The following is a 26,092-nucleotide window of genomic DNA, read 5'->3' on the forward strand; positions in this document are numbered from 1 at the left end:
ATAGGCTTACTGGAAAGTGAAAACATTTACACAACCATCACATTGTAACCAAATCCAAGAAGCCAAGCTTGTTTATAGCCTAAGAGATAATTTTAAACCAAAATTATTTATTATTTAATGAGGAAAGGAGAGAAAATGGTCCCCTACGTAAACACTAGTAGGACAACTGTCAAACTATATGAAATCAATAAGTTTTGTGACTAGTGATGGGCAAGCATAAAGATTGAAAAAAAAAAATTCAATTATGGCCCATGCAGGTTTCGAACCTGCGACCTTCGCGTTATTAGCACGACGCTCTAACCAACTGAGCTAATGGGCCAATTGATTTTAATTTTGTCAAATCATTATAATGTTTGTTTATCATACCACTACAAAGGTATGAATAATATTATCATCAATTACCCAAAATATTATCTACTTTAGTTTACTTTGAAACCATCAAGAAAAATTTATCTCCTTGTCTATATTTTATCAAATTGAGTAAAAAATTATGGAAAAAAAAATCACTAACGGCTACAAATTTTCGTTGTCGGGCTATTGCATGTTTATACCATTGTTGCTATTTTTTTAACAACAAACCATTTTATTAATACATCGTGATAAGTACAAGTGATACTAAACTCACTGTGAATAAACCTAAATATGAAATAAAATACAAGTTCTACTCATGTCATCCAAATTCTATACAAATAAAGAAATAGCTGAAGCCAAATCCACCTCTAATTAAAAAATTATCTCAAAATATAATCAAAAGGTTAACAAACCACTCATAATACGAACAAAAGAAATCACAATTTTTCCTTAATAAACCATTGTGAAGAGATGATGTTTTAGAAGAAATCGATATTGACAACAATGGTGGGTAATGCTTCAACATCAGATTTTGCGGAAAATAACGAAAAATTAAGGATTTTAAACAAATTTAAATTAAGCGGTAATAGATCATTTATCCTGGATTCCTCCTTCCATCCCCACCGCGCATCATTTCACCTGCTAACTACACCCCCCACCCTCATCTTTCACTTCCTCACCCCCCTTTCTCTTCAACAACTCTACCTCATCCAATCCTCCTATGCTTTCCATTCTCATTCGCCATTTCATCCATCGCTCGTTCCAGAGAACCGTAATAATCAGGTAATTTACTTTCTGTGTTTCTATTTCTTCATTCCATGCGCGTTTTCTGTTTTCACTCTGCTTTCCGATGATCACATTTTAATTTCTCGATTTTTTTTTTTTTTTTTATTATTCAAAAGCGTGTTACATAATCGTTTTTTCTGTTTGCATTCTTGTTGTGATGTAATGTATAATCGCTTTTCTACTTGCACTGATGCAATATATTGTTGTTATGTTTAGTGATGTGATTTTTCTTGTTCATTACGTTAGGTAAGTAATTAAGTTATCATATAAACTGATTCAATTTAAGAGAATGATATATTGGGTGTGTTTGTTTCAGCTTTAAAAAAAAAATAGATTTTGAGTTAAAAGTATCTAGAGATTAAAATCTAATGCTATTTTTGTTTGTTTACTATTATAAAATCATATTTTTTTTTTAAGATTTGAAGCTTTTTTTAAAATCTAAAACAAACACTACAAAAATAAAAAAGTGATTTTTTTAGATCAAACAATAGATTTTTTTTTCAAAAAAATCCAAAACAAACGGGCTCATTGTGTTTGGATACGCGGTGGGTGGTGGCAAGTTTTGAAATCATGCCGAAAATTCACGTTGAAATATAAGCTATAAATAGTAGCTTCTGATTTTCACGGTGAGAAGGCATGCAATTGTGCAGTGGCGGTGAGAATACGCGTATCCAAACATATTTCAAATCCTTTATGAAATTTGGATTGGCGTGTATCAAAACTTGCATGTATGTACCTTACTAAATTTAGAAACTACTAGTAATAGGGTGTGTAACAAGGATTCCAATTGGTTATATATGTACTGATGAGAGAATAATTGGTTTTTTATGCAGGTCATCGTTTTTGTTTTTAAGATCAAGATTTATTCAAGGGATGTAAGGTTCTGTTATCTGTGCAATTTTCGTTCAACTAATCTTGGTTCAGTTGATGGCAATATTGGAAATTCTATTGTGGTAGTGTAGTTTCCCAAAGTTGGTTGATTCGAAGCTTTGCACCGCATCTAATAATTCCACTTCTGCAATTGGGAATGCTGTTGACCGTGGCTGTTGTTGATTCTATTGAAATTGCGAGGTTGAAAACAGGAAAACTAATTAATCATAATCTGCAAAGTTTGTCAGTGTTTTTCCTGATATTTCTTCCGGGGTAATGGTTGGTACTAGTAGTGGTAGTAATATTGTATTTCATGATATTCAGGCAGTAATATTGCTTCTTTGCCGACATTTCTCAGCGGTGAGTAGGTGAGGGAGTCTTTTTCTTCTAGAGGGCAATGCCATGTTACAAGCCCTTCCTCTGGTCTAAATTTTTACAGCTCAAATATTCAATCGACATCAAAAACGGATTTTGAATGGTTCTCACTTCTCAGCGTAGTATGCAACTCCTTCTGTTAGTGGTGTCCTTGGGTCTTCTGCATGGGAAAAAGTGAGTGGGAGAAGTTTATATGTTCTGTCTCGTTAATGTTTATGCTTTATATATTTGTTGAGAACTCGCATTTTTATTTTTGACTTCAAAGGTGGGTTATCTTCTTCTAAACAATACATGGCTTCTTGGTATTGCTTGCTTATGTGATTGTTGCCACATGTCTATACTTATGTTTTGTGAGGTAAATTATGACAAAACAGTTTCTACTTTGTAGCGATTATTTTATGCATTATTTAATCTTGAACATTAAGGTCTGAAAAGTTTTCTGACTATGCAATGTTTCCAAAGAATGCGGATACAGACCTCAATTTATTTATTGGTGCATTGTTCAGAAAATAACCGATATCAAACCAGGATGGTTGCAACATTCCTCTCAAGGGTTTTAAATGATTCAACGCAGAACAGCCATTATGACCAAGTGAAAAGCCAGTTAATGGAATCTATAAAGGCTTTTTGTACACCTGCCCCAAACTTTGAGCTCAACTGAATGACAGTTGTCAGCCTATACCTCCTTTCCTTGATTCTCTGGAAAGGAACGAATATTTGTCAATTACCCAGTCTATACAAAGTCCAACAAGCCATCTAAAAGAACATGAACGTATCAGAAAGTAGAATCTAAGAACTGTTCTACTCGGAAAAGATGCAACTTACTCTAACATTGAGCTTAGGCTTGGTCAACCACCTCGGGCTGGAAATCTAGTTGCATCATTTGTAGAATCACCATTGTTTACCTTTGCCAGTTCTCCGAAACTGCATACCCTAAAGAAGATAACAAATAGTGCGTTAAATCAATATTGTTTCTTTACTCTTTGTTATAGTGTTTCAGTTTTCAATTGTTTATAAGTGTGTGCTCATTTTGTTTGTAATTTTGAAGAAAACATTCTTAACTCTGGGATTTTGTTCATTAAATGCAGACTTTAGCAGGGAGGAAGAATTGCAGAATAGTTTTAGTCGTGCTTCCGGTTCATTCAAAATGCTCGAGGAACAACCTCTACTTATACCCTGAAACTATATGTCTGAATGTAGTAATATTTCAGGTGCTGTTCACAAACTGACAATGTGGCCAAGAGTTCATTGTTTTTTACCATTTCCATAATTTAGTTTTCAACCCAAGGGGAAAGCAAGTGCTTGTAAAAATTTGGTGGATGATGGTATCATACCAAGAACCTGCATTCTGAATATGGAACTGTGCAATTTGGTTCTTCTAATGTTCTCTGGAACAATAATAGTGGAAGGGAAAGGAGCTTGCGCAAGAAATTTTATTGAGAAAATAGTATAAGCGTATTGCAGTTTTTTGTATGTCATTGTGTACTCTACCTTAATTTTTTGGTAATTTGGCTTCTTGGGATTCTGTCTGGTAATTTGTCTTCTAAAATTTCCCTTTGGGGAAACTGTTGCAGAAACAATGTTTGCACTGGAATTGAACCCTCTCGTGATATTGTAAAAGTATAGTTTGCAGATGCCAATGGTGTGAACTCTTTGAAGATAGCCTCAAAGTGTAGTAGAGATCAGAATGCTTTGAAAATACAACATCTCAATGGAGAGATGTGCCAAGTAAAGTCAGGATTGGGAAGGACAAGACAGTGGCCATGTGGGAAACATTTCTGCCGAACATTTGGAAAAAAATTATTGATAGGGAAGACTTGTTGAAGGAGTGGGAAATTTTTTATGTTTTCTTCTGGATGTTCTGCTCCCGCTGTTTCTCAGGCGTCTGTAATGGCGGCAAACAAGGTTGATTCTTGTACCGTATATGCTACAGATGTTGGTTGCATTGAGAATCTGTGCGGGATGAAGGGGTTGAGAATTGATAAGGGCTAGTCATCTGATTTGGTTGAAAGTGAAAAAAGGGCCGAGTATGCAGGCTCGACCATTGGAAGTGACTTGAAAAAAGGTTATCTGGGAATCTTTAATGATCAACTATGCCGTAGTCTCCTTGATGATATTAAACTGTTGGATTTTTTTATTTGGAAGAAAGGGTGGGACCAAAATCATATAATAGTTAGTGCTAATTGTAGATCCAATCAATCTCAAACAGTCAAGAAGAGCTTCAAAGGAAAAAAGCGAAAGAGAATTGCGGTGAGAGTTTTGGATGCTTCATTGCTTCCTGAAATCTCTTCCTCATCTGATAACCAGAATGGTAAAATGTACTGTTGCTTTTGATTCCCCTTCTAGTTAATCTGAAGAAATGCAATTGTGTTTTTCATCTAGCCAGCAAAGATCATCTATCAAGGCTTCCATGGTTCAACCTAATACTAATCATAGACCCTCTTCATTTTCATATAAATTTCTCTCTTGTAAGAATCATCTAAATAAGCATTACAACAATGAAGATAGCTACAAGTCAGAATCATATTCTGATGCTGTGTTTCACAAAAAAATAAGGAAGGATTTAACTTCTGATTGCTTTGGGCATTTTCAAATGCAAAAACCATCATATGAGGAACCTAACAATGCTAAGCCGATGTCATCCTCTAGCAGAAAAGAAAGTGCTCATAGAATCAAAAGGCCAGTAGTATGTGGAAAATATGGGAAGTATCTAGTGAGTTATCAATTAAAGAAGTACCAGAACGAGAATTTTTTTTATCTCTACGCTAGGTCCTTGGAACTTCTAAAATATATATGGTCCCTACAACTAAAACACCTTGACTAACTACAAAAAAGAAATGGAGGAGATTGGGCTTTGGAAAAGTTTTGGAGCATAGCTGTGTGTAATCAGGTTTAAAAGCTAAGAAAGATAATGAATCCGAAGATACAAAAATTTGCGATGAAACAAATTCCGATGTGTCTACGGAAGGTTTTGAGAGAGGCAGCAAACAAAATGTTATTTACAAAGGGAGGAGAGATACCAAAGAAAGGCGGGGTGATATTGTAAGTAGAGCTTCTTCGTTGAAGTTGAAGAGCAGAGAAATTCGAAAACAGCGCAACATCAATGAAATCACTGCTAAAGGTAAATTTGAGGTCAGTCACATTTTTGTTGAAAATAACTTTTTTGTTTCAGTAAATTAATTATAAAAAACAAAGAAATTATGACAAGATATGATGTGCGGGTTATAGAGTTACCCATATTTGAAGTTTAGAAATTTATTTAATGCGCACTCATGTTTGGAATTCCAAATGTTATAAAGGTGTTCTTCAAGACAAATTGGCCTTGTTGATTTGCATGTTTGGTGTAACTAGCAGTCATTGTCCTACCAATTTGGCCTTTCTTTATGCAATAACAATGACATATGTGCGAGCTATGTTGTCAATTGCGACATATCACAGCGGTGCATCTTTGGGGGGTAGCTGCCCCCACATGCGGCGGTGATGTGTGTCGTAGTTGGAGACATGAAAGGCGGAAGTAGAAGGAGCCAAAGTGAAGAGAAGGGATCATGTCACTGTATACTTGAGAATTAGAGTTAGTTAATGATAAGCCTGGTCTTTGTTTGATCCAAGATAATGGACTTGGCCCAAAATACCACTTAATTAAAATAAATATAAACTATTTATAGTATTTAGTCTTGATTATTTGAAAAATAGTATTAATTATGTTAAATGGGCTTGAATCTCATCCTAAAAGTCAGCTTAAAGGACAAGGGCGCCCAAACACATTTATACATCCAATAGCTCAGGAACTTGAGCAATGTGGGACTCCAATACAACTTCAATACCCACTCTCACGAGTGTGGGTCCTGAGTCCAATTCCCACATAGTAATCCTTAACTTGACTCTGATACTATGTAATAAAAGCTTAATTTTGGACTCGAATACAAATTTAATAAAAGCTTAATCCTCATCCTAAAAGCTAGCTCAAAGGACGAGGGTGGTCAAGCACATTTATACATCCAACAACCTGGAACCCGAGCAATGTTGGACTCGAATACAAATTCAATAAATTATTTATATATATAGAGAAATTTATATGCTTAATTTTTTATTATTACTTAATCAGTATAAATTAATCATATAATAGAGTAGCAGTCCCCTCACATGCCACTGTCCCGAAACCCCAGGTTTAGGGTTGGCCGCTCCTTTTCGCTATCTGACAACATAGTGTGGTGCTTTTCTATAATATCGTTAACTATTTAGTTTCAAATTGAATCTCTGTATTATAACCTTTTGGGCAGGTGTTTGAATTATTTTCCCTAAAAATGTCCTCTCATTAGGTTTTTAATGCATACAGGAACCCAAATGGAGGATATTCTGAATTACGCGGAAGATCACGAGCATGGTTTGTGTAACAAAAGACGTAAAACGTGAGCAAATCAAAAGTTGTCTTAATTTTTGATTATGTAGAAATCTTTCTGTTAAATTTCTAGATTTTTCATGTTGGTGCATATTGTTATTCTTACTGTATGCATTGAATTGTTGTTACAGCTTTGTTCAAGAACACACAAACATGTCCATCATTAATTCAGATTCTTTCTGTTGTGTCTGTCAAAACTCAAGCAATGATGAAGATAACCGTTTATTTGAGTGTGGTACCTGTCTAATTAAAGTATGTAACTATTGAAATATATTCAACATATCATATTTTTATATGAAATAAGAGTTTGATATTATCTTCATTATCTTTTTTATTAGGTGCATCAGGCTTGCTATGGTATTTCAGCATTACCTAGACGAGGTCCTTGGTGTTGTAGACCATGCAACAAAAAGTCAAAAAATATTGTATGTTTATTGATGTTTGCTCCAATAAGCATTTGAATTTTTTCATTCAAATTCCAGTCCTGATCTGAAGTTTCATTATTTTTGTGGTTTGCTTTTTACAACAAGAAGCCATTCGTTCAGATTTTATTTTCATTTTTTTATAAGCAGCTCTCTCCACATGCCAATATGAGGTCAATCAACTATTGATCATTTATACCAAATACCTAACTATTGTCTTTCCTCTGCTACCATGTATAAAGTATTCTAAAATCTAAACTATGATTTTCTGATAAATGCATTTTAATTTTCTTCTTTTGGAATTAATTTAAATTCTTTTCATACTTTCCAATTTGCATGGGTCCAACAAAAAGGCTTGTGTCCTATGTGGTTATGGAGGTGGAGCCATGACCATAGCCTTATCGAGCCACTCAATGGTAAAAAGCCTCCTAAAGGAGTGGACCTCTGAGAAAGATGGGAGGTCTATAAGGTACATAAGAAGATCTGACAAAAGGATGTCTACCAATCGCAAACGAAAAACTGCTAGCACTGTTATTATCTTAACGGAGAATAACAGCATAACAGAAGGATTTTTTGATCCCACTGTTAAGCAGTGGGTTCATATGGTTTGTGGGCTTTGGACTCCTTGGGCAAGATGCCGCAATAAAAACACCATGAGTTCTATGAATGTATCTCGTGTTTCACCTCCAAAAGCTGATGTGGTAAGTACCATACAGAAATACTCGGGTTGAATTGTCTTTTATTTGATTAACTGCCTGTTAACTAATTTCTTAAGTACTGTAGTAAGCATTTGTTATTTCGTTGAATTATCTTTTATTTGATCAACTGCCTGTTGAATGGTTGTTTTGCAATATTTCAGTTGGATTGGTTTGCTTCTGCCTCCTATATTTACCATATCTTATGCATATAGAAACTAATACATAAAATAAGAAAAAGGGCAAAAAATTACCTTGTATGAAATAGATAATCACCTGGTGACTTGTTTATTTATTTATTTATGTATTTCCTTATTATTCTCATGTTACTGTACTGACATAGAGTAAGTGTTGAATATCATCTCTCTTGAAAATTTGTGCCTTTTATGGTATTTAGGGTCAATTAACTGCTCCTTATTTACCCCTTCAGGGTTATATGATAAGCCATAGCGTGTTTGTTGGAATTAGGGTTATATGATAAGCCCTAGTGTGTTTGTTGGAATTACATATGGGTTTATTACTTTGTTGCAAGTCCTTGTCTGGTATGGATGGATTAACACACAACTCTAGATCCTCATGCATATGATATAGAGTCTAAATAAAGGAAACTGTCTTGTAATAGTTATAAACTATGAGAATGGAGAAATTTATTGCGTGACATTGGGCCATGTTTTCTCTACACTACTTGTACCAGGTCTGTTCAATTTGCAATCGATGGGGTGGTTCATGTATAGAGTGCAGGATTGTTGATTGCTCTGTCAAGTTTCATCCTTGGTGTGCTTACCAGAAGGTATTGTCCGTTGCTATTTGGTAGTTTTCATCTTACTATTTCTGATGTTAGGAAATGTATCGGTAGACTTCATTTGGAATTTAATTCATCCTTTTACCCTCACCCATGTATATATCAAGTGAGTTCATGAGATTGAGATGAGAATGAGATCATATTGATAATAACTGTATATGAATGGTCGAAATTATCGCTTATATTGCTCTCAACTATGCACTGAAATACCTGTAAGAAACTATGCACTTCAACTTGGATAGATATGCTATGTCCCAGTTTCTTCTATAGCCTAGAAATGGCCTATGTGTGTATGTGTCAGTGTAATAATCTTTAGTGTCCGTGCCTCTTTTCATGTCTTTTATTCCTGGGGTTAGTACCCAGGCTACGTTGGGAAGCATTTTATTGGCTGCTTTCAATATTTGATTGATTTTTTATCCATTATTGTGGAATGCACAGCCATTGAATGCTTGACAACTCACTTTGAGCAGTATACTTATTTGTTTGTATGACAACTCCTATAACAAAAGCCTTTGAACATCTGCAGAACCTGCTACAAAATGAAATTGAGGGAGTTAATGACGAGAAAGTTGGGTTTTATGGAAGATGTGTGCTTCATGGTATTGGCCCTGAATGTCAGTCTGCATATGATCCTACTGATGCGATGGACAGTCGAAAGGAAAAGGAATTCACCTGTGCTAGGACAGAGGTATTCCGTTGTTGTGGCATTATCAGAAGTGGATTGGACAATTGACTTATGATATTAAATTTCCGTTGTTGTGTGCTTCATGGTTACCAGAGCCGTAGATGGGATGGTATCAATAATAATCATTGCAGTGCCTTAAAACCCTGGGGTGGATACCGTGTTCCGGATGAGCAGTTAAATGCTTGGATTCGCATGAATGAGCAGAAATTGCGTTCACAAGGAATTCCTAAATTTCCAGATTCAGATATTGAGCGTGATCCTCAGGTATGTTCAAGTTGTATATGTAGTCCCCTATTTTTGATGGTTGAGAATTGTTATGTGAGGTTGTCAAACTTGACAGTCTAGGTAAACTTGTGGTACTTCTGTAGATTCAAGTGGATAAATTGTAGGAGTTCATATATATAAAAAATAGGCGTAAATGCAGTTTTGGTCCTCCCCTATTTTCAAGAAATATGATGTTTTGGTCCCCCTATTTTAAAAACCGGTATTTTGGTCCCCCTATTTATCTTTTTTCAGAATTTTGGTCCCTCATCTCATTTTTGGTTGATGAAGTGGCAGTGCATATTAGGCCACACTTCATATCCGTGTCAGCAAAAATATGCCTAATCAGCGCTGGCATGTCATAAATGGATAGGCCACATCATAAAAAAATAATCCAAAAATGAGTGATCAAAATTTCGAAAAGGTTAAGTAGGAGCCTAAAAACGGTTTTGGAAATAGGGGGACCAAAAGCGCATTTAAGCCTAAAAAATATTTAAAAACCTATATATGACACACACACAGAGTCTGTTAACTATTAGAACCTTGCACTAACATTAGTGGCGGTCTAAATCAAAGCAAGGCTTACCCAGAGCAGGCTTCAGTGACAGTATTTGATTTTGAGTGCTCACCAGAGGGAAGCTTTTTTAGGCCCTCCAGAGGGAGGGAGGCCTTTTGCTTCTCCTGGATGTAGAGTGGAATATTTTGATATTTGGAAAGGAGAAAAACTGAAACTGTATCGAAATCTACTATTGTTACTCCTTGAGAGAACTCATTTATAGTGTACAGGAGTCAGTTAGACTTGGTAACTAACTTCTGACAAGTGTCTAACAAAAAACTGAGAATTACACTAATGATTACATCAGAAACTAGCTCACGCTACATAAGATCAGCAATGATCACATACAACAGAAACAGATAATGCCACATTAGCTCAACATGGTTGGAGCCCTAGAGTAACCGCCGGTGACGGCTGCATGCGTTCTGAGGCCATGGGCAATTATGAAAGCACAGAACAGGTTGAAATGAAACCGTGCCTTCCGTTTTCAACCACTTCTTAGAGAACTTTCAGACTACCAAACTTGCCCCTAGACTCCCAAGTTTGAGCGAGTGTATCCGAGTCGGATGGACTCTGATTTCTGACCAATATTACCAAAAATTGAGTATGCAAGTCAATCCGTTTTCCCTACCTAAGCTTGTAAACTAGTGGTTTACAAGTACCAACGAGTTTGACAGCTATGGTTGAGTAGGACAACTATGGTTGGGTAGTTGCTTTATTTACTGGTGAGTGGTTGATTGACATTTAGTTTCCTCTGATGTGTGGCAAACATATGACAGGTTCAAGTTATGAAGATCAAGTCTTGAGTTTTCATATTAACTTCTTACTTAAACTAAACTGCGGTTTAGGCATTTCAAGAAAGTAAATTTTAAATGAAAAGTTACATATGTATGTTCATATAAATTCATTCATGTACTTTCACCCAATAGCTTAGGTTTTGGGATTGCTTATTCATGACACGTGCTCAAAATAAAACCTTAAAAAATCAGCACCATGTAGGGTAGGCCTGTGCTCTCTTTACATAAGCACAAAGGGCTCTTATGAGGGAGTGTGTTAGATATAAAAACCACTCATAGATATAAAAATGACTCGTTTAATTTCACCCAATAACATTTAATTCTTTGGGGAAGCTGCTTCGGGATAACTTGGTATTTTAATGTTTTCGGTAAGCTTCAGCCCATTGTCTTGTGTCCCCTACTATCTGTTCAAAGAATGTGCCGAGTATCTAATGGCTTACTATTTGCAGAAAGAATATGCTCAATACAAACAAGTGAAGGGCTGGAAAAATCTTGGTGTATTCAAATCTGGGATACATGGTCTTGGTCTTTATACTTCTCAGCTCATATCTCGGGGTAGTATGGTACAATACTGAACTTGAACTGTTTTAAATACCGCTCCACTATGATTGCAAATATATGTTTCTCATGCTTCTATAGGTTGTAGAGTATGTCGGTGAAATTGTGGGACAAAGCGTATCTAATAAAAGAGAAACTGAATACATATCTGGAAAGAAACTTCGGTACAAAAATGTCTGTTACTTCTTTACGATAGACAAAGAACATATAATTGATGCTACAAGGAAGGGGGGGATTGCTCGATTTATTAACCACTCATGCCTGGTATGTTACTTGGAAGCTCCAGTCTACATTTGTTTATTGTTCTCTTTTTCTAGTTTTTGTCAACTTCAATGTATATTCATTGAGTCTTATGCATATAGTTATTGCTTGCTGGTTTATAAGACTTCTGACTTGTTGAGAACTAGTTTGGGGTAGTATTCTCAAACTACATAAATAAGTATTTAAAGTTTTTGGGGTTTTGACCAAGAAAAATATATTCAATGACTTTTAGAAATCTCCATCAATGCCGTTTGTTTTTACAATATCAACTATTTCAATTTATAGACCAATTCAGCATGCTAACTTATGTTTATTTACATGGTCAGCCAAATTGCACGTCGGAAGTGATTACTGTTAGGCATGAGAAGAAGGTAATTTGTTGTTGACATGATTCAATTAGAATAAGTAGCACTAATTGATTGCCATTGCCACATAATCTGTATTGAATGTTAGACTATTGCCACATGGAGGATTGTTATTGGAATAAATAGCACCAATTGATTGTCACGATACAAATTATAGAGCATGCATTGGAATTAGAGTCTATTATTTGGCCACATTATCCCACTCTTAAAAATTGCTTTTGAATTCGATTGTATGAAGTGGAAAAATAATGGTTGTCAGTGTAAAATGCATGCCTCTTTCACTCAATTATATATAGCCGGGGGAACGCATATGGTTATCACAAGGCTACTTGTGCAGGAGCTTGGAACTTGTTGGCAAATGTTTTGTTAAATTAGAATATAAAAATCATAGGAACGTGTTGATAGAAGATGAGAATCTCCATTGTTGTGATTGAGAAAGCTTGAAACAGAAAACGGTTAGAGTAGAGAGAGTTTATTATTGTTAATAGATGCATAGGATTGTGACAGGTGTACTAATCTAACAGCTGTCACTTAGTCTAATAGAAGCTTGTTACCAACTATTACAAGCTTAGGCTATACTCTTAACACGTTTCTTGGAGATAAACTAATTTTTAGATGCATTGACGGTTTCTGTTATGCATTGACTTCAATCATAAGAAAATATGAGATTAATTTTTGATATACAATCAGTGTTTAAAGTTTTACATTGTTGATAAATTACAACCCTCGTATGATTGAAGTCAAACATTTTCAATGATACAATGGAAATGAGTGATTGACAGTTCAAAAACTAACGTGTATTTGAATTAATTCCATAAAATATTAGACATGACCTGAGATAAAACTTGACATATGACAAAACTAAGTGTCATCCGGTTTTGTAGGTTATCTTCTTTGCAAAGAGGGACATATTAGCTGGTGAAGAAATCACTTATGATTACCACTTCAACCGCGAAGATGAAGAAAAGAAAATCCCATGTTCCTGCAATTCAATAAATTGCAGGCGCTCTCTGAATTGACTGGCATTTTGAAAAACTGTTAAATTTTACATTATGTTGTGTGAAACATGTTGCCTCTTTATGTGGGAAAAAGTTCAGGTTTTTGGGATTTCATTTACGACATCACTTGACTGATGTCAAATTGTTGTATGAAATAAGTTACCGAGGTATCAAATTTGAACGCAGTTGTGATTTCTTCCTGCGAAAACTCGTTGTCTCCCTAACTACAACAATCAATAAAATAATATATTTCAATATGGTGTTTTGGACAGACTGAGCCACAACACATTTTTACCAAGCATTGAAAAAATTCATGTTTGCCTCAGGTGTAAAGTCATCTACATAAGAATTACAGATACACGGTGTTGTATGATGTCAATCTGTGACAAATGGTAAGCAGTCCCTGCATTCTGATCACACTGTAACCACCTGTAGAAAGCCCTACGATGACCAGTTCGGAATATTTGCTGCGGCTTCATTAACCATTTTCACTAGAGTCACCTAGAAAAGGAAAAACAAATGTAAAATTAGACATAATCTCAATTCCCAAATCTCCCAATCATTCAAAACAAGAAGAGCTTGAAGGAAACGTGTGATAGTTATTCGTTCAAAGACATCATTTATGTAAAATTATGATTTGTTTATAAACAATAGGTTATGAGCCAATTGTTCCTATTCAGGAAAAACAAATAATTGTTGACAGTTACATTAGATGACCTTAAAATCAAGAGATCCACAACAACTCTTCCAAACAGTACAAATGTCTTTCTAAGAGTTAACCATAACAGTTTTTCTTTAAGAGAGTATATGATAACAATGGAGACTATTATTGATATAACCCAATCCATGACTTTACTCAAATTGGTTGGGCTCGGGTTGGTGGCGGGGTGTTTGTGTACTAGTCTTTGTGCTAGGAGGAACAAAAGGGGAGGAATCCCTCACCTTTTTGTATCCGGTTCAAGGACCAACCAATATGTATGACCAATCTCAAAATCCACTTGCAGGTGAGTGTTTTGGAAGAGAGGAGACGAGAATATTCATGAATATTGTTTTCTACGTATTATAGAGAGAGGATTTGAAAATTTATTTAAAGCCCTCCCCAATATATTTTTTTAACCTTCAACATATCAGAGTTTTATTCTAATGAAGTAAAATAAACTCCTATGCAAGATAAGAGACTACTCTCCATTATCCTTCCCTATCATCTAGTCTTTATCCTCATAACTCCCCCTCCTTTCTGATCTAAACTCTGAAACGAAGCCTTAAACTGATTGAGTTAATCAAGACAGTGAATGATAACTTTTCCAGAACACCCCCCCCCCCAAAAAAACAAAACCGACACACACAAAAAAGTGAAGGAAATTTGACGAAGTAACCACACTAACACGAAGGAAGATGAAACATACCACACTTTCCGGAACACCAGGTGGTGGCAATGTCAGATTTTTTGGAGCAACAAGATCATAAGATCTTTTATCAAACCTCCATTCTCCAATTTTTCCATATGTCAGTTCACCCTGATTATTTCACACCATACATTAAGCAACGACTTAAGCAATAAGATAGAAAAAGATGTGTACATGTAGTGTTGTTTGATTAAGAATTTAATAATAGATGGGTACCTTCATGGAATAGTCACACCCATAAGTGTAGTGAATTATGAACGTCTTGCCAAGTTCTTTGTCCCATGGTGGCTGACATGCATAATAAACAAAGAAAATCTTGGTAAATTTGAAGATAGCAACATGCTTTTGATGAATTCAGTTTATGCACAGACCCATATAAGTGTCTTTTAGTACAATGTTGGAAAATGGAAAGCAAATGAGAATTAAAGATGGGCCTAAAGTCTAGAGATTGAAATAATACAAAAAATAAATGAATACAGGATTGTTCAAGCACTATTCTACGTGATTCCTACAGTAACAGGACCGAAAAACTTCTTGTTTGAAGATAAAATAGTATCAAAGTTGAAAGAGAAAAAACGAGAGAGATAGGTAATGAAACTGTGTGTTATGAACTACACAGCGGAAGACTCTTTATATAGGGGTAAAAGCAATAAATATGATATTACAAATATTTTTTTGCCTATTTACGCGATATGATTTGATAAGATTGAAAACTGATCGTAAGAGATAAATCAAGATATTCTATGATAATATCCAGATATTTTGTATGGGAAATACTCAAGTGTACAAGATATTCTATGACAATAGAATAATGCCTTTCTTTTAACTTTTCTATGATTTAAAATGATCATTTAGCGTCTACATAACCGCTTTGTGTTGTCTTTGTCTCGTTTTTGTCTTATTAACTAGTGCTAATAATGATTTAGCTTTTAGTTCAAGATAAGTAACAACTGTCCAATACTTGTTGGGGTTAAAGTGTTACGTGAATTGAGTCTAGACCCTTAAAGTGTTAGATTTGTTTTTTACTGAGCAAATTGCTTGTTGTTTCACCTATCATGAGTATTCGTGTGTGAGGTGTGTCGTGCCATATAGCATGACTCATTTTTTATACTATATTATAAGCTAGCACCTGAACACTTATTGTGGTATATAAGTTCAAATGAACTGTTCTAAAGGCCTCTAGAATCACCACTCACCACACTTCATACTAAAACTTAAGGCTTATGCAGGACATTGAAATCCTTGACTAAATGGCTACACAAGACAAAACTAACCGTGCTTTACTTGAAGTCGTGTCTTATGAACTTATTATGATATTAGATTGCCTTAAATATAATTCTTCATTGCATAGTGTTCTAAACTTATCAATAAAAATCGATAGGTAGAAATCAATGGTTCTCATTCACTACCACATATTGCCATATGAGAACCTTGATAACACACATGACATGACAGTAGAAAATATACAAAAAAGAGAACCTTATTCAACCTGAATCATGAAGTCCTTGTGTAATATGTTACCAACACCATGAAGAGCAGACGAAACGGCATAAGCATACCTGTATCAATGATACAAAATAGCATAAAAATCAAGTTGTTGTGAGGCTAAGAAGGATAGTACTACTTAGAGAAGTGAAGAAATATACATTTCAAGCACCCATCCAAAAGCTTTATCGGTTTCAGGATCCTTCTTCATTGCCAAGGAAACATTCATCCATGTTGGAGCAATCTTCTTAAGGGATTCCTATCATTTTTGCAAAATTAAATTAAAAAAAGTTGTCAAAAATCAAGAATATCCATAATTATTTAATTCACATACACCGTCATTTGACTTTAATTATAACTACTTCTAGAATCACATGTATGATTGGTTTTGATTCGCTGACACAGTGTAAAATTTTTTACATGGACAATGTATAACAAAATTAAACTCTATCCATAAATCATAATTACCAGAAAGAACTAAATGACAGATACCTTGCCAACAATTACAGGTGAATTCCCAATAGGATCTATATTGGTTACAGGTCCATTCTCCTCAGGGTAGTACTTTCTTAGCACTTTCTCATACTTCTTAGGCTCAATATAAAAGAAAGGGAATGCAGCTCCCATTCCATCTCTGGCTAAGTTGGGTATAGGTTTCACAATGATATGATCTGGCTCTGACATCAATATGTAACTGATATACAAAACAAAAACACATTAATAAAAGTCAAAACCAAAATCCTAGAATAGAAAATGAAATTTAAAGTTAAACATATCGCACTCTTCTTTGATATCTGCTTGTTGAAGCCACTGTACAAATGCCCATGGTCTATTAAGGACAATGTAACCCTGCCATAAAAGAACATACATTAATAAGATTGCACAAAAACAACAAGCGACTCATCAATTTTGTCCTCAAGTTGTAGGGTGGGTCAAATTGGTCCCCAGAATTAATGAACCTTCAAAATAACTTTTGAAATTAAAACCTCAATCATGTTAGTTCCTCCGCGCCAATTTCAGAGAATAAACTGATCGACCCAAAAGGACTAACGTAATCAAGAAATTTTAGTTTCAGAAATCATTTTAAATTTCATTAGTTTTACAAAGAAAATTGTCTGATATCCACTGTTTTAGGGACTTAATTACTGATTCACTCCAAGAATATTAAGCCATTTTATTGAAATCAGACTATTGCGTCATTTGATTCATGTAGCCGACCCCACTTACTAGGATAATGCCTGGATGTTGTTGTTGTAAACAGTTAACACAAAAAATTACAAATTACGGATCAAAATCAGATTACTAAGATCTTCCTGCAATCACTATTTGACTATAAGGAATCCATTTCCAAACAACAGTAGTGATTTCAATCCCTAAAAATCTACTAACCTCACTCACAATTTAGTCAATGATTCAAACTATTACAATTCAGTTCCTAAATCATGCAAACTCAACTATCAACTATGGTAAAATTCACCACTAGCATTTCTCAATTTAAACAGAAAGTAAACAATACCCAATTACAAAAATACCATGTTTCTCCCATATCAAGTATTTATACAAATTAGTCAATGATTCAAATTACTGAAATTTAGATCCTAAATCACTCAAACTCAACTATCAACTATGGTAAAATTCACCACTAGCATTTCTCAAATTAATCAGAAAATAAACAATTCTCATATTTAATTCCCAATCACAAAAAAAAAAAAAAAAAAAAAAAAAAACCATTTTTCACCAAGATCAAGTACAGTACATACATCATTTATACAAATCAACAAAACCCATAAAAAATAAATACATAAAAGTGATTCAAAGCAATGAAAATGAAGAACCTGATCCATTCCAGAAGGCAGAGGTTGAGCAACAAAAGTAGGGATCTCATCCATATACTGATCACTCTTACCAGAATGCAAAATCCTAGTAAATCCACCCATACCAGAATTCTCATCACCACTTTCCTTCATCTTCTTAAACCAATAATACATAACTCTACACTGCCATGTATTGTAAACAGAATCAGAAGCTGTAACTGCTGTATGAAATAATCTCTTAGAAGAAGCACTTTTTCTATTAAGTGGCATCTTGATTATTGGGTCGATTTTTATTGATGGTTTACGTGATGGACCAGGAAAATCTTGTTTCAAAGGTGCGTTTCCTGAGATAATGATGTTGTATGTTATTAATGTTACTGAGAATGTTATTAGGATTGTGAAAAACATGTTTCCACAACCCATTTTTGAAAGTTGTTTTGTTCTTTTTCTTGTTCTAGTTTTGATTCATGTGAAGAAGAAGAAGAAGAAGAAGATGGTGAATTATTACTACTAGGCGGCTATATGAAGGGTTCTTGTCTATATCTAGTTGGTGTTGAAAAAGGAAACTCTCAAAAAAGTCTTCTTCACTTTGTTTTTCCATTAATGATTAAAGAACATGCTATTTGTTCATAAAAAAATTGAAAAATGCTATTTGAGTCATTTTTTATTTTGGTATAATGTTGATTGTAGAAGTTACGTTAAAAAATAGATGGATGGATTAGGTGGACGATATAATATGTAAATATTCACAATTTTGTCTTTAATTCCTACAAAATAAAATCATATTTTTTAGTTTTTGTGACATTTTCTTTAAGCATTTTAAAGATAAAAAATGTTGATGAATTTTTTTTACAAGGACTAAAAGCGCTGATAGAAAAATTTTATAAGAATTAAAAATGCTGATAAAAATTTTTATAGGAACTAAAAAGTGTGATTTTATTTTGTAAGGATTAAAAATAAAATTCTGAATATTTATAAGGATGATTTACTTAATTAACCCTATTTTTTTTCATTGTCTTACTAAATGATTATGAAAACTTCATGTCTATAACATTGTGGATAAAGAAAAAGGTTAAATAGTGTTTGTAACAAAAAAATATAGTGTTTATCCATGTCATTTGAGCAAAATTTTGTTCACCCTTGTAAAAATAAATTGAAATTAATCCTTGCTATTTCAAGATTTTATTTATTTATTTTAAACGACCACGTAAAATGGTTTTCGTGAAGCACTAAGTTGATTAATTAATTTTGTTTTTCATTTTAGGTTTAAATGTGTTATTGGTCCCTGCACTTTTATCAGATTTTGGCATTGGTCCCTGCACTTTTTTTGTTTGACATTGGTCCCTGCACTTTGTAAAAATATTGGTATTGGTCCCTCTGTTAACTTTCTGTTAAAAAAAAAAACACAAAACCAACGGAGTGCCACGTGGCCCAATCATTTCACGCCACGTGGCACCAATATCAATATTTTTACAAAGTACAGGGACCAATACCAATAGTTTTGTGTTTTTTTTTTAACAGAAAGTTAAGAGAGGGACCAATACCAATATTTTTACAAAATGCAGGGACCAATTCCAAACAAAAAAAAAGTGTAGGGACCAATACCAAAATCTGATGAAAGTGCAAGGACTAAAGACATATTTAAACCTTCATTTTATTATCTAGGATGATAATAATGTAGTTTTGTCTATGCTGTAAAATATTACATAAGTTACGATAATTAAAAATAATTTTGTATTGAAAACAACGCAGTTAAGAGAAAAAGAAAGAGCGCAAACAAATCATATTAGATCAGCAGAAATTAGATAAGTTTAATCTTTGATAACAATGACGAGTCTTTCCCAATTTGGAAACTATTTCTCCAATTTCGGATCTTTAATCCCAAGTGGTAAATTAGTTTTTCAATTACCTTCAAAAATTTGTTTAAGCTAGACTTGTTTATTGTAGACTTTGGCCCTTTTTTCTTGGAACTGTCATTATTTGATATTCATCTAGAGAGTCCATTTCAATTAACATAGCTTGTTGATACTAATCAATTTCAAGTTAATTTTGTTTGGCAACTCGTAATGAATATACGTTAATTTTCAAAGGTAGTACCACACTCTAACCGTAGATGAGTCGATATAGTGAAGTAGTAAACAGCCGTTATGATGAAATTGTGTCTCTTAAAGGAAGTAGGATATATTTTTCCAATCTGATCCATAGTTCATCCCCTGCATGACTAAGATTTGTTTATTGGCCAATAAATCTATGGATGTCCTTTGTATTATTAGACCATTTAACTGACACATTTCACATCCCTTAGCATTTTGGAAGCAATTAGCCATTATTGTTGGCCAATAATATCCATGGCGATAAATCAGCCACTTAATCGTATGAACAACTCTATGGGATCCACAAAGTCCTTCATGAACTTCTCCCATGACTGAGAGATTTTTCTCTTCCCAAACATTTGATGAGAACTCTATTGACTCCTTTCTCATACAAATTTCCATCTCTCATCACATAGTTGAGTTCTTTTTGTTTTACTTTGAAGTCAGCTATTTTTTTTTTTTTAAACCGAGTGCGGAGATTAATCCCTCGAACATTGTGGGACTCAAATGAACGGTAAGCTATCCGTAAGAATTTTAAGGTTGTTGCATGCCTAATACTGAATTCGAACCAGAACCTTCGTTAAATTAGAAAAAACATGTGTCATCTTATATAAACGATCGCGAGTAGTAAGCTTAAATAGATAGATCCTCCTTAAGTGATCAACAAACTCTTTAATTCAAAATTCGACCACTTGTATATACCCTTCCTTGAGTCATTGGTGAAGAAAACCATTTCCTTAGGCCCCATATCTTTAAACGTTAAATTTAAAGGCCTAAGAATTTAATTATACGACTAGTATATCAATTTGTTTACGCTAGCACCTAGATTATTGTAATGTTTAAAAGTCAAAATGAGTGTTTATACTAGTAATTTTTACTTATATTTGAATTTAAATAAACTATTAAAGAAAAACGAGCAATAAGATCCGAGCTACTACCCCTAGAAAAAGATTTGAGCTGCTAATTAAAATTAAAATGTACATCAAAGATTCTGCTTTGTCTAATGTCACAAAAAGTATGCAAACGATTTTGGCTCTTCTGTATGGTATTTCTTGTGAAAAATTGTTGTTCCCACTTTAGTTTTTGTTTGAAAACACATGAAAATTACACATTTAACTTCAACAGTAGTTAACTACCGTTTGACTACATTCATTTTCTTTGTTCTTGAATGGTAGTTAGCTATCGTTGAAGTTAAATGTGTAATTTCTGTGTCTTTTTTTTAACAGAAATTGAAGTGGAACAACAAAAGTCTTTCTCATGTGTAAGATCAAGAGGTGTTTCCTTGTACCCCAAGGATTGTCGGGACATGTTAAACAATTGCATTGACAAACATTCAAGCATTTGTATTCCCCGATAATTTGTTTAATCACCAACTGAGAGTCCCTTATGACTTGAATATGATATTATTCATAGACCATCAGACCATGATTACCTATATCTTAAGTTCCATGATCATCACCTTGTATTTGACTTTATTGTTAGAGAACTTGTGATTTAGTTGGCATTTGAATTTCCAAACTATCTTATGGGTAGGGGTTGACAAAAAAACCAAAAAATTAAACAAGCTGAATAAAAAAAACTGAACCTTTATCAATAGTTTTGGAACTGAATTGACACAGTTCAGTCTGGTTCAATTCATAATTTATCAAGGCTAAAATATGGTTTTAGTCCCTGGTAAAAAAAAATTGTTTTTGGTCTCTGCAAAATTTTTTGTTTTTGAAAATAGTCTCTGACCCCACTTTTGTGATGATTTGCATACGTGACACATTATAACTGAACCAATTTTGTAGTTTTTGGTCCCTGCAAAATATTTTGTTTTTAAAAAAGGTCCCTGCAAAATTTTTTGTTTTTGAAGGACCGTTTTGTTCTGTTTTAAAAGGGCAGGACCAATTTCGCGAATAGGCCAAAACACAAGGACCAAAAGTATAATTAAGCCTAAAATTTATAAGTTCGTCTCCACAGTGATTATTTCAATCTCAACTTGAAAATTTAATTATAATAAGGATTTAACAAATGGGATAATGTAGAACATATATTTGAGTTTAATTGAAAATAAAAATAAAAATAAATTGTTTATGTCTTACTGCTTGATAATTGCGTCTGATTTTTACAATTATGCGTCTAGTATTACGATAAATTAACAAAATGATTCAGATCAATCTCTTGACTCAAAACTCTCTTATCTGATTACAACTCCTTAATCTCTTAGGTGAGTTCGTAGTCATTGAAGATTTTATAATTGTTAATTTCTAAATTCACAACCTAACAATCTAATACTCCCTCCGTCCCAAATTGTATGTCGCTTTGGAAAAAAAAATTGTCCCAAATTATATGTCGTTTTATGATACCAATGAAATATTAATGTTACTTTTCCTATTATATCATTAACTATTAATTACTCCCTCTTCTTTCAATTATTTCATTTATCTTTTCCATACCATTTATTAAGGATAATTTTGTAAAACAACTCATAATTTCTCGTCCCCACACAATATTAATTACATTTCTTAATACGTATGAAATGGTCAAAACATCATACAATTTGGGACGGAGGGAGTATCTCTAAAGTGATCTGTTACGTTGAACAATTATATTAGGTCAAATTCAACAGTTAGGACTAGTAATCAGTTGATATTTGGGATCGGTTCATACATTCGTCAATATATAAAACACATTAGGCACAAATATAACTGAATAATACTAGATTGCAATTGTATACTTAACAATTACATGATTCAAATAGCTCAAAATAAACTCATCTAAAAGACCTTATCAAAGAAAATTAGTTATTCATGTTCATAGCAATAAACAACATAAAAAGAAAACAAGCATGATAGAGTTCCATCGTTGCCGATGTTGTTCCTCAAATCCTTTCCAATCGTTGTTGTTGTGTTCCCATGCCCATTTGCATCTCTCGTTCCCCTCAATCCACTATAATCTGCTCCGCACAAGGGCAACATGCTTTATTCAGCCTCAATATATGGGAATTGCAGATTTGGGGAGTCAATAAGGGTGCACCCTACGTAGACGTAGACGGTGCCTTTGCATAGGGCCAATGGGTCCTTATGTAAATATTGGCGGTCCAAGGTGAAAAATAATACTTAAGTTTGTTGCAAGCATAGAGTAGCGATACAAATAATTTCTCAGTGGATGTATATCTAGTCTAAGCATCATTCAAGATTCGACTAAGTCCATTCCATCATCGATATCTTGTGCTAGCAAGAACCCGATTGACTCATCTTTTGCGACAATGTACAACTTTACCGGTTTACCTGGTACTAGTGGCACGAGTACTGGTGGATTCACAAAGGCCTACTTGATTTGCTTAATGGTGTTATGTTTTCGGCTCCCCATATCATTCCCTCTAAGTCCTTTAGTCTTAACAAAGGTGAAAATGACTTCATCTTGCCAATCAAATTAGATATGAACCTTCTTAGGAAACTTATTTTCCCCGTAGAGACTCTGCAACTTCTTCTTTGTGCCTTGTTCTTCTCCACCTCAATTCCTTTATTATGTACCAGAAAACCTGTATTATGTACCAGGAAGTTCCAAAAAATATTCCAAATACACATTTAGCTGGGTTCATCTTCAAAGTGTGCAACTTCGTTTTTTGAGTCTTCTCTAGCTCCACAAAGGTCCTAAGCCTATACCTCACTAGCTTGAGACTTAGGTCGGACTTTTTTTATTCAAACCCTAAAAAATGAAGAAAATTGCACTACGTGTCTTTTTACAAAAAATATTGGCACTTCCGAGAAGGTTGATGAATATAATCGAGTGCAATCTAGGGACTCTTTGCTCGCATTTATGTGTTTGTAAAAATTGTGAAGTTCAGTTCAAAAGATATTATTCTTTGAAATCAAGCATTGTTTTTGGTAATCCTATTTGAAATATATCAAACATTAAATATGAATACATTTTTCAACTAAGATTTGGACATTAATTAATTTGTTAATTTGTCACGGTGTAACTTAAACTCAACTCTCATTGGTAGAAACCAAGAATAAATATACTATGATTTATCAAAAATAAATATCTATTAATTATACTTCAGTATTATGATAAAAATATATTGATCCTTTTACTTGAAATAACACTCTAATATTATAGTTCTTATGAATATTTTAATAGAAATAACATATCAAGTTTTTTTCTTCAATCAATATTTATATATCCCCTAAAAAAATAGAATATTAAGACACCGAAGTTCACAAATAGACGCGGGAGTCTACAAATCCTAACCCAATTGGCAAAATGCAGAAATTGTTAAGTAGGACGTCATGACCGTTGTTCGAACCCCGACACCTCCACTTGTGTGTGTGAGTTTATTTATAACGACTTTATCATTTCGTCTATCTACCACTTGTGTGTTGTAGTTTATTTATAATGACTTTATCATTTCATCTATCTATAAAAATAAAAATAAAGTATAAGACACGTGATTACAAGTAAATATAGATTCTTTCCAAAAAAAAAATATATTGATGATTTTTTAAGAAAAATATTTATAGATGACGAAATTACATTAAACACATTATTTTACATAAAACTTTCTTTTAAAAATGTTTTTTTAGATAATTATGTTGTAATACCTAATAATTTGCAACATAGTTGAGATGGCCGAGTTGGTCTAAGGCGCCAGATTAAGGTTCTGGTCCGAAAGGGCGTGGGTTCAAATCCCACTCTCAACAAATAATTTTACTATCTTTTTTTTCAGTAATGTATTTTTTACAAATGATCCCACTCTCAAGTACTAGTGTATTTTTTTTTTTTTATTACAAAGATCAATACAATATTACAAAACCCATATACGCAAAATTCATTCAAGTTAAAGAATTACAAATTTTGTTGGAAGATCTTTTTAATTTTTTTTTTAAACATGACTGCTAAAATCACTCAAAAAATATAAAAGCTAAAGAAAATTAAACATTTTTGTTTCAGCATGTCTACACAGTGACTAAAACTTTACATGATAATTTTCTAGGGTCTAAAAAGAGAAATTTTAATGGTAACAAAACTTGATAATTTTATAGCCTTTTTTTTATATTTATAGAATCAAATACATCATATTCATACTCCATTCCATATATTGCTGCTAAGATTGCAATGATATTTTCATGCGTATTACGTGTTTGATTATTAATGAATTTGTCTAGTTTTTTTGTCTAGTTTTGTTTTGTAAGAAAAACTACACAATAGTATGAATAAAATAAATGTGTTCTAAGTTCTAACACTATTGTTCAAGAAATATATTATAAGAAATTTTGTCTTGAATTATTAATACTAACACTAACACATGCTACACATATAAGTTACACTAATTTTAAAAAAATACACTAGTTAGAGAATATAATCAAACCCCACGGTTTGTCACTCAAAACGTGAAAAGACACGGATATGGCTTAGTGGGATTAAATGGATAACATGTTAGGAAAAAAAAAAAATGTTCCTTCCATACCCAATGTGGTGACAAAAAAAAGGCTTGGAAATTAAAAGATTTGCTTAAAATTTAATGAAAACATCTACTGAAAGATACTTCCAATAAATTTTATAAGCAAAAATAACCCTATTGAAATAAATGTTTTTGATAGATTAAGCGATTTTGAAGGCTGCTAAAGCAATTTCCAGAAATTAAAATCACACATGGCTCAATCTAAAAAAAGTTTGACTCATTACTTGTTCTCAAGACTCATCAAGCACACTCTTAAACTAAAATGAAATTGACAATTTATATACTGTTTGGTACAAAAATTCTATAAAAAAAAAAACTGATATTCAATATTTTAGATATTTTTCCCTTCAAATAAAATATCTTAAATAAATATTGTATTAGACCAATAACAAAAAAAACGTAACAAATGATAATTTTCTAACAAGTAGATTGTTCTTCTAGTGAACCCTAAAAAAAGAAAAAACTATATGCTAATATATATTGCTGTCAATTAGGCAAATCATTCAAGAACATAGGGATCTCAACTTCTTGTATAGTTTAATAAACTAATTGACACCATTTTCTTTTTGTTACAGCAGAATTCTGGAATTACATTTGTATTGTAACAACAAAAGATGATTAGATTTGTACGGTTGATATTATTACTCACCCACCATACCTATAA

The 26,092-nt window shown here is 33.4% G+C and overlaps 2 protein-coding genes and 2 non-coding genes across 8 annotated transcripts; 2 read left to right on the forward strand and 2 right to left on the reverse strand.

The window, feature by feature from the left end:
• Positions 1-245: 245 nt before the first annotated feature.
• TRNAI-AAU (transfer RNA isoleucine (anticodon AAU)) lies at positions 246-319 on the reverse strand. The gene has a single exon. It is a non-coding gene; the product is annotated as a tRNA-Ile (tRNA).
• A 481-nt stretch (positions 320-800) lies between these two features.
• LOC25481935 (histone H3-lysine(4) N-trimethyltransferase ATX1) lies at positions 801-13,389 on the forward strand. 5 transcript variants are annotated; one of them, XM_024775270.2, is made up of 15 exons: positions 801-1,134; positions 1,971-2,556; positions 3,471-3,852; positions 3,957-5,514; positions 6,719-6,791; positions 6,913-7,033; positions 7,120-7,206; positions 7,557-7,904; positions 8,593-8,688; positions 9,227-9,388; positions 9,479-9,649; positions 11,449-11,562; positions 11,639-11,821; positions 12,145-12,189; positions 13,068-13,389. In XM_024775270.2, exons 5-15 carry the CDS (start codon positions 6,727-6,729, stop codon positions 13,200-13,202), a joined length of 1,527 nt encoding a protein of 508 aa, XP_024631038.1. In that variant the 5' UTR covers positions 801-1,134; positions 1,971-2,556; positions 3,471-3,852; positions 3,957-5,514; positions 6,719-6,726; the 3' UTR covers positions 13,203-13,389. The 5 variants fall into 5 exon arrangements, with proteins under 5 accessions (XP_024631038.1, XP_024631039.1, XP_039688080.1 ...); XM_024775271.2 differs by having other exon boundaries at positions 1,971-2,280; positions 2,366-2,556; positions 3,471-5,514; XM_039832146.1 differs by having other exon boundaries at positions 1,971-2,208; positions 2,332-2,556; positions 3,471-5,514.
• Positions 13,390-13,402: 13 nt separating this feature from the next.
• LOC25481936 (hydroxyproline O-arabinosyltransferase 1) lies at positions 13,403-18,472 on the reverse strand. Its single transcript, XM_013610359.3, has 8 exons — positions 17,908-18,472; positions 16,854-16,921; positions 16,565-16,766; positions 16,234-16,331; positions 16,077-16,146; positions 14,804-14,875; positions 14,588-14,698; positions 13,403-13,682 (listed from the first exon to the last, which is right to left on the reverse strand). Exons 1-8 carry the CDS (start codon positions 18,307-18,309, stop codon positions 13,623-13,625), a joined length of 1,083 nt encoding a protein of 360 aa, XP_013465813.1. The 5' UTR covers positions 18,310-18,472; the 3' UTR covers positions 13,403-13,622.
• Positions 18,473-24,586: 6,114 nt separating this feature from the next.
• Positions 24,587-24,667, forward strand: TRNAL-AAG (transfer RNA leucine (anticodon AAG)). Its single transcript has one exon. It is a non-coding gene; the product is annotated as a tRNA-Leu (tRNA).
• The last annotated feature ends 1,425 nt before the right edge of the window (positions 24,668-26,092 follow it).

Source organism: Medicago truncatula, chromosome 1 (assembly GCF_003473485.1).
Source record: "Medicago truncatula cultivar Jemalong A17 chromosome 1, MtrunA17r5.0-ANR, whole genome shotgun sequence".
Taxonomy (NCBI): Eukaryota; Viridiplantae; Streptophyta; class Magnoliopsida; order Fabales; family Fabaceae; genus Medicago; species Medicago truncatula.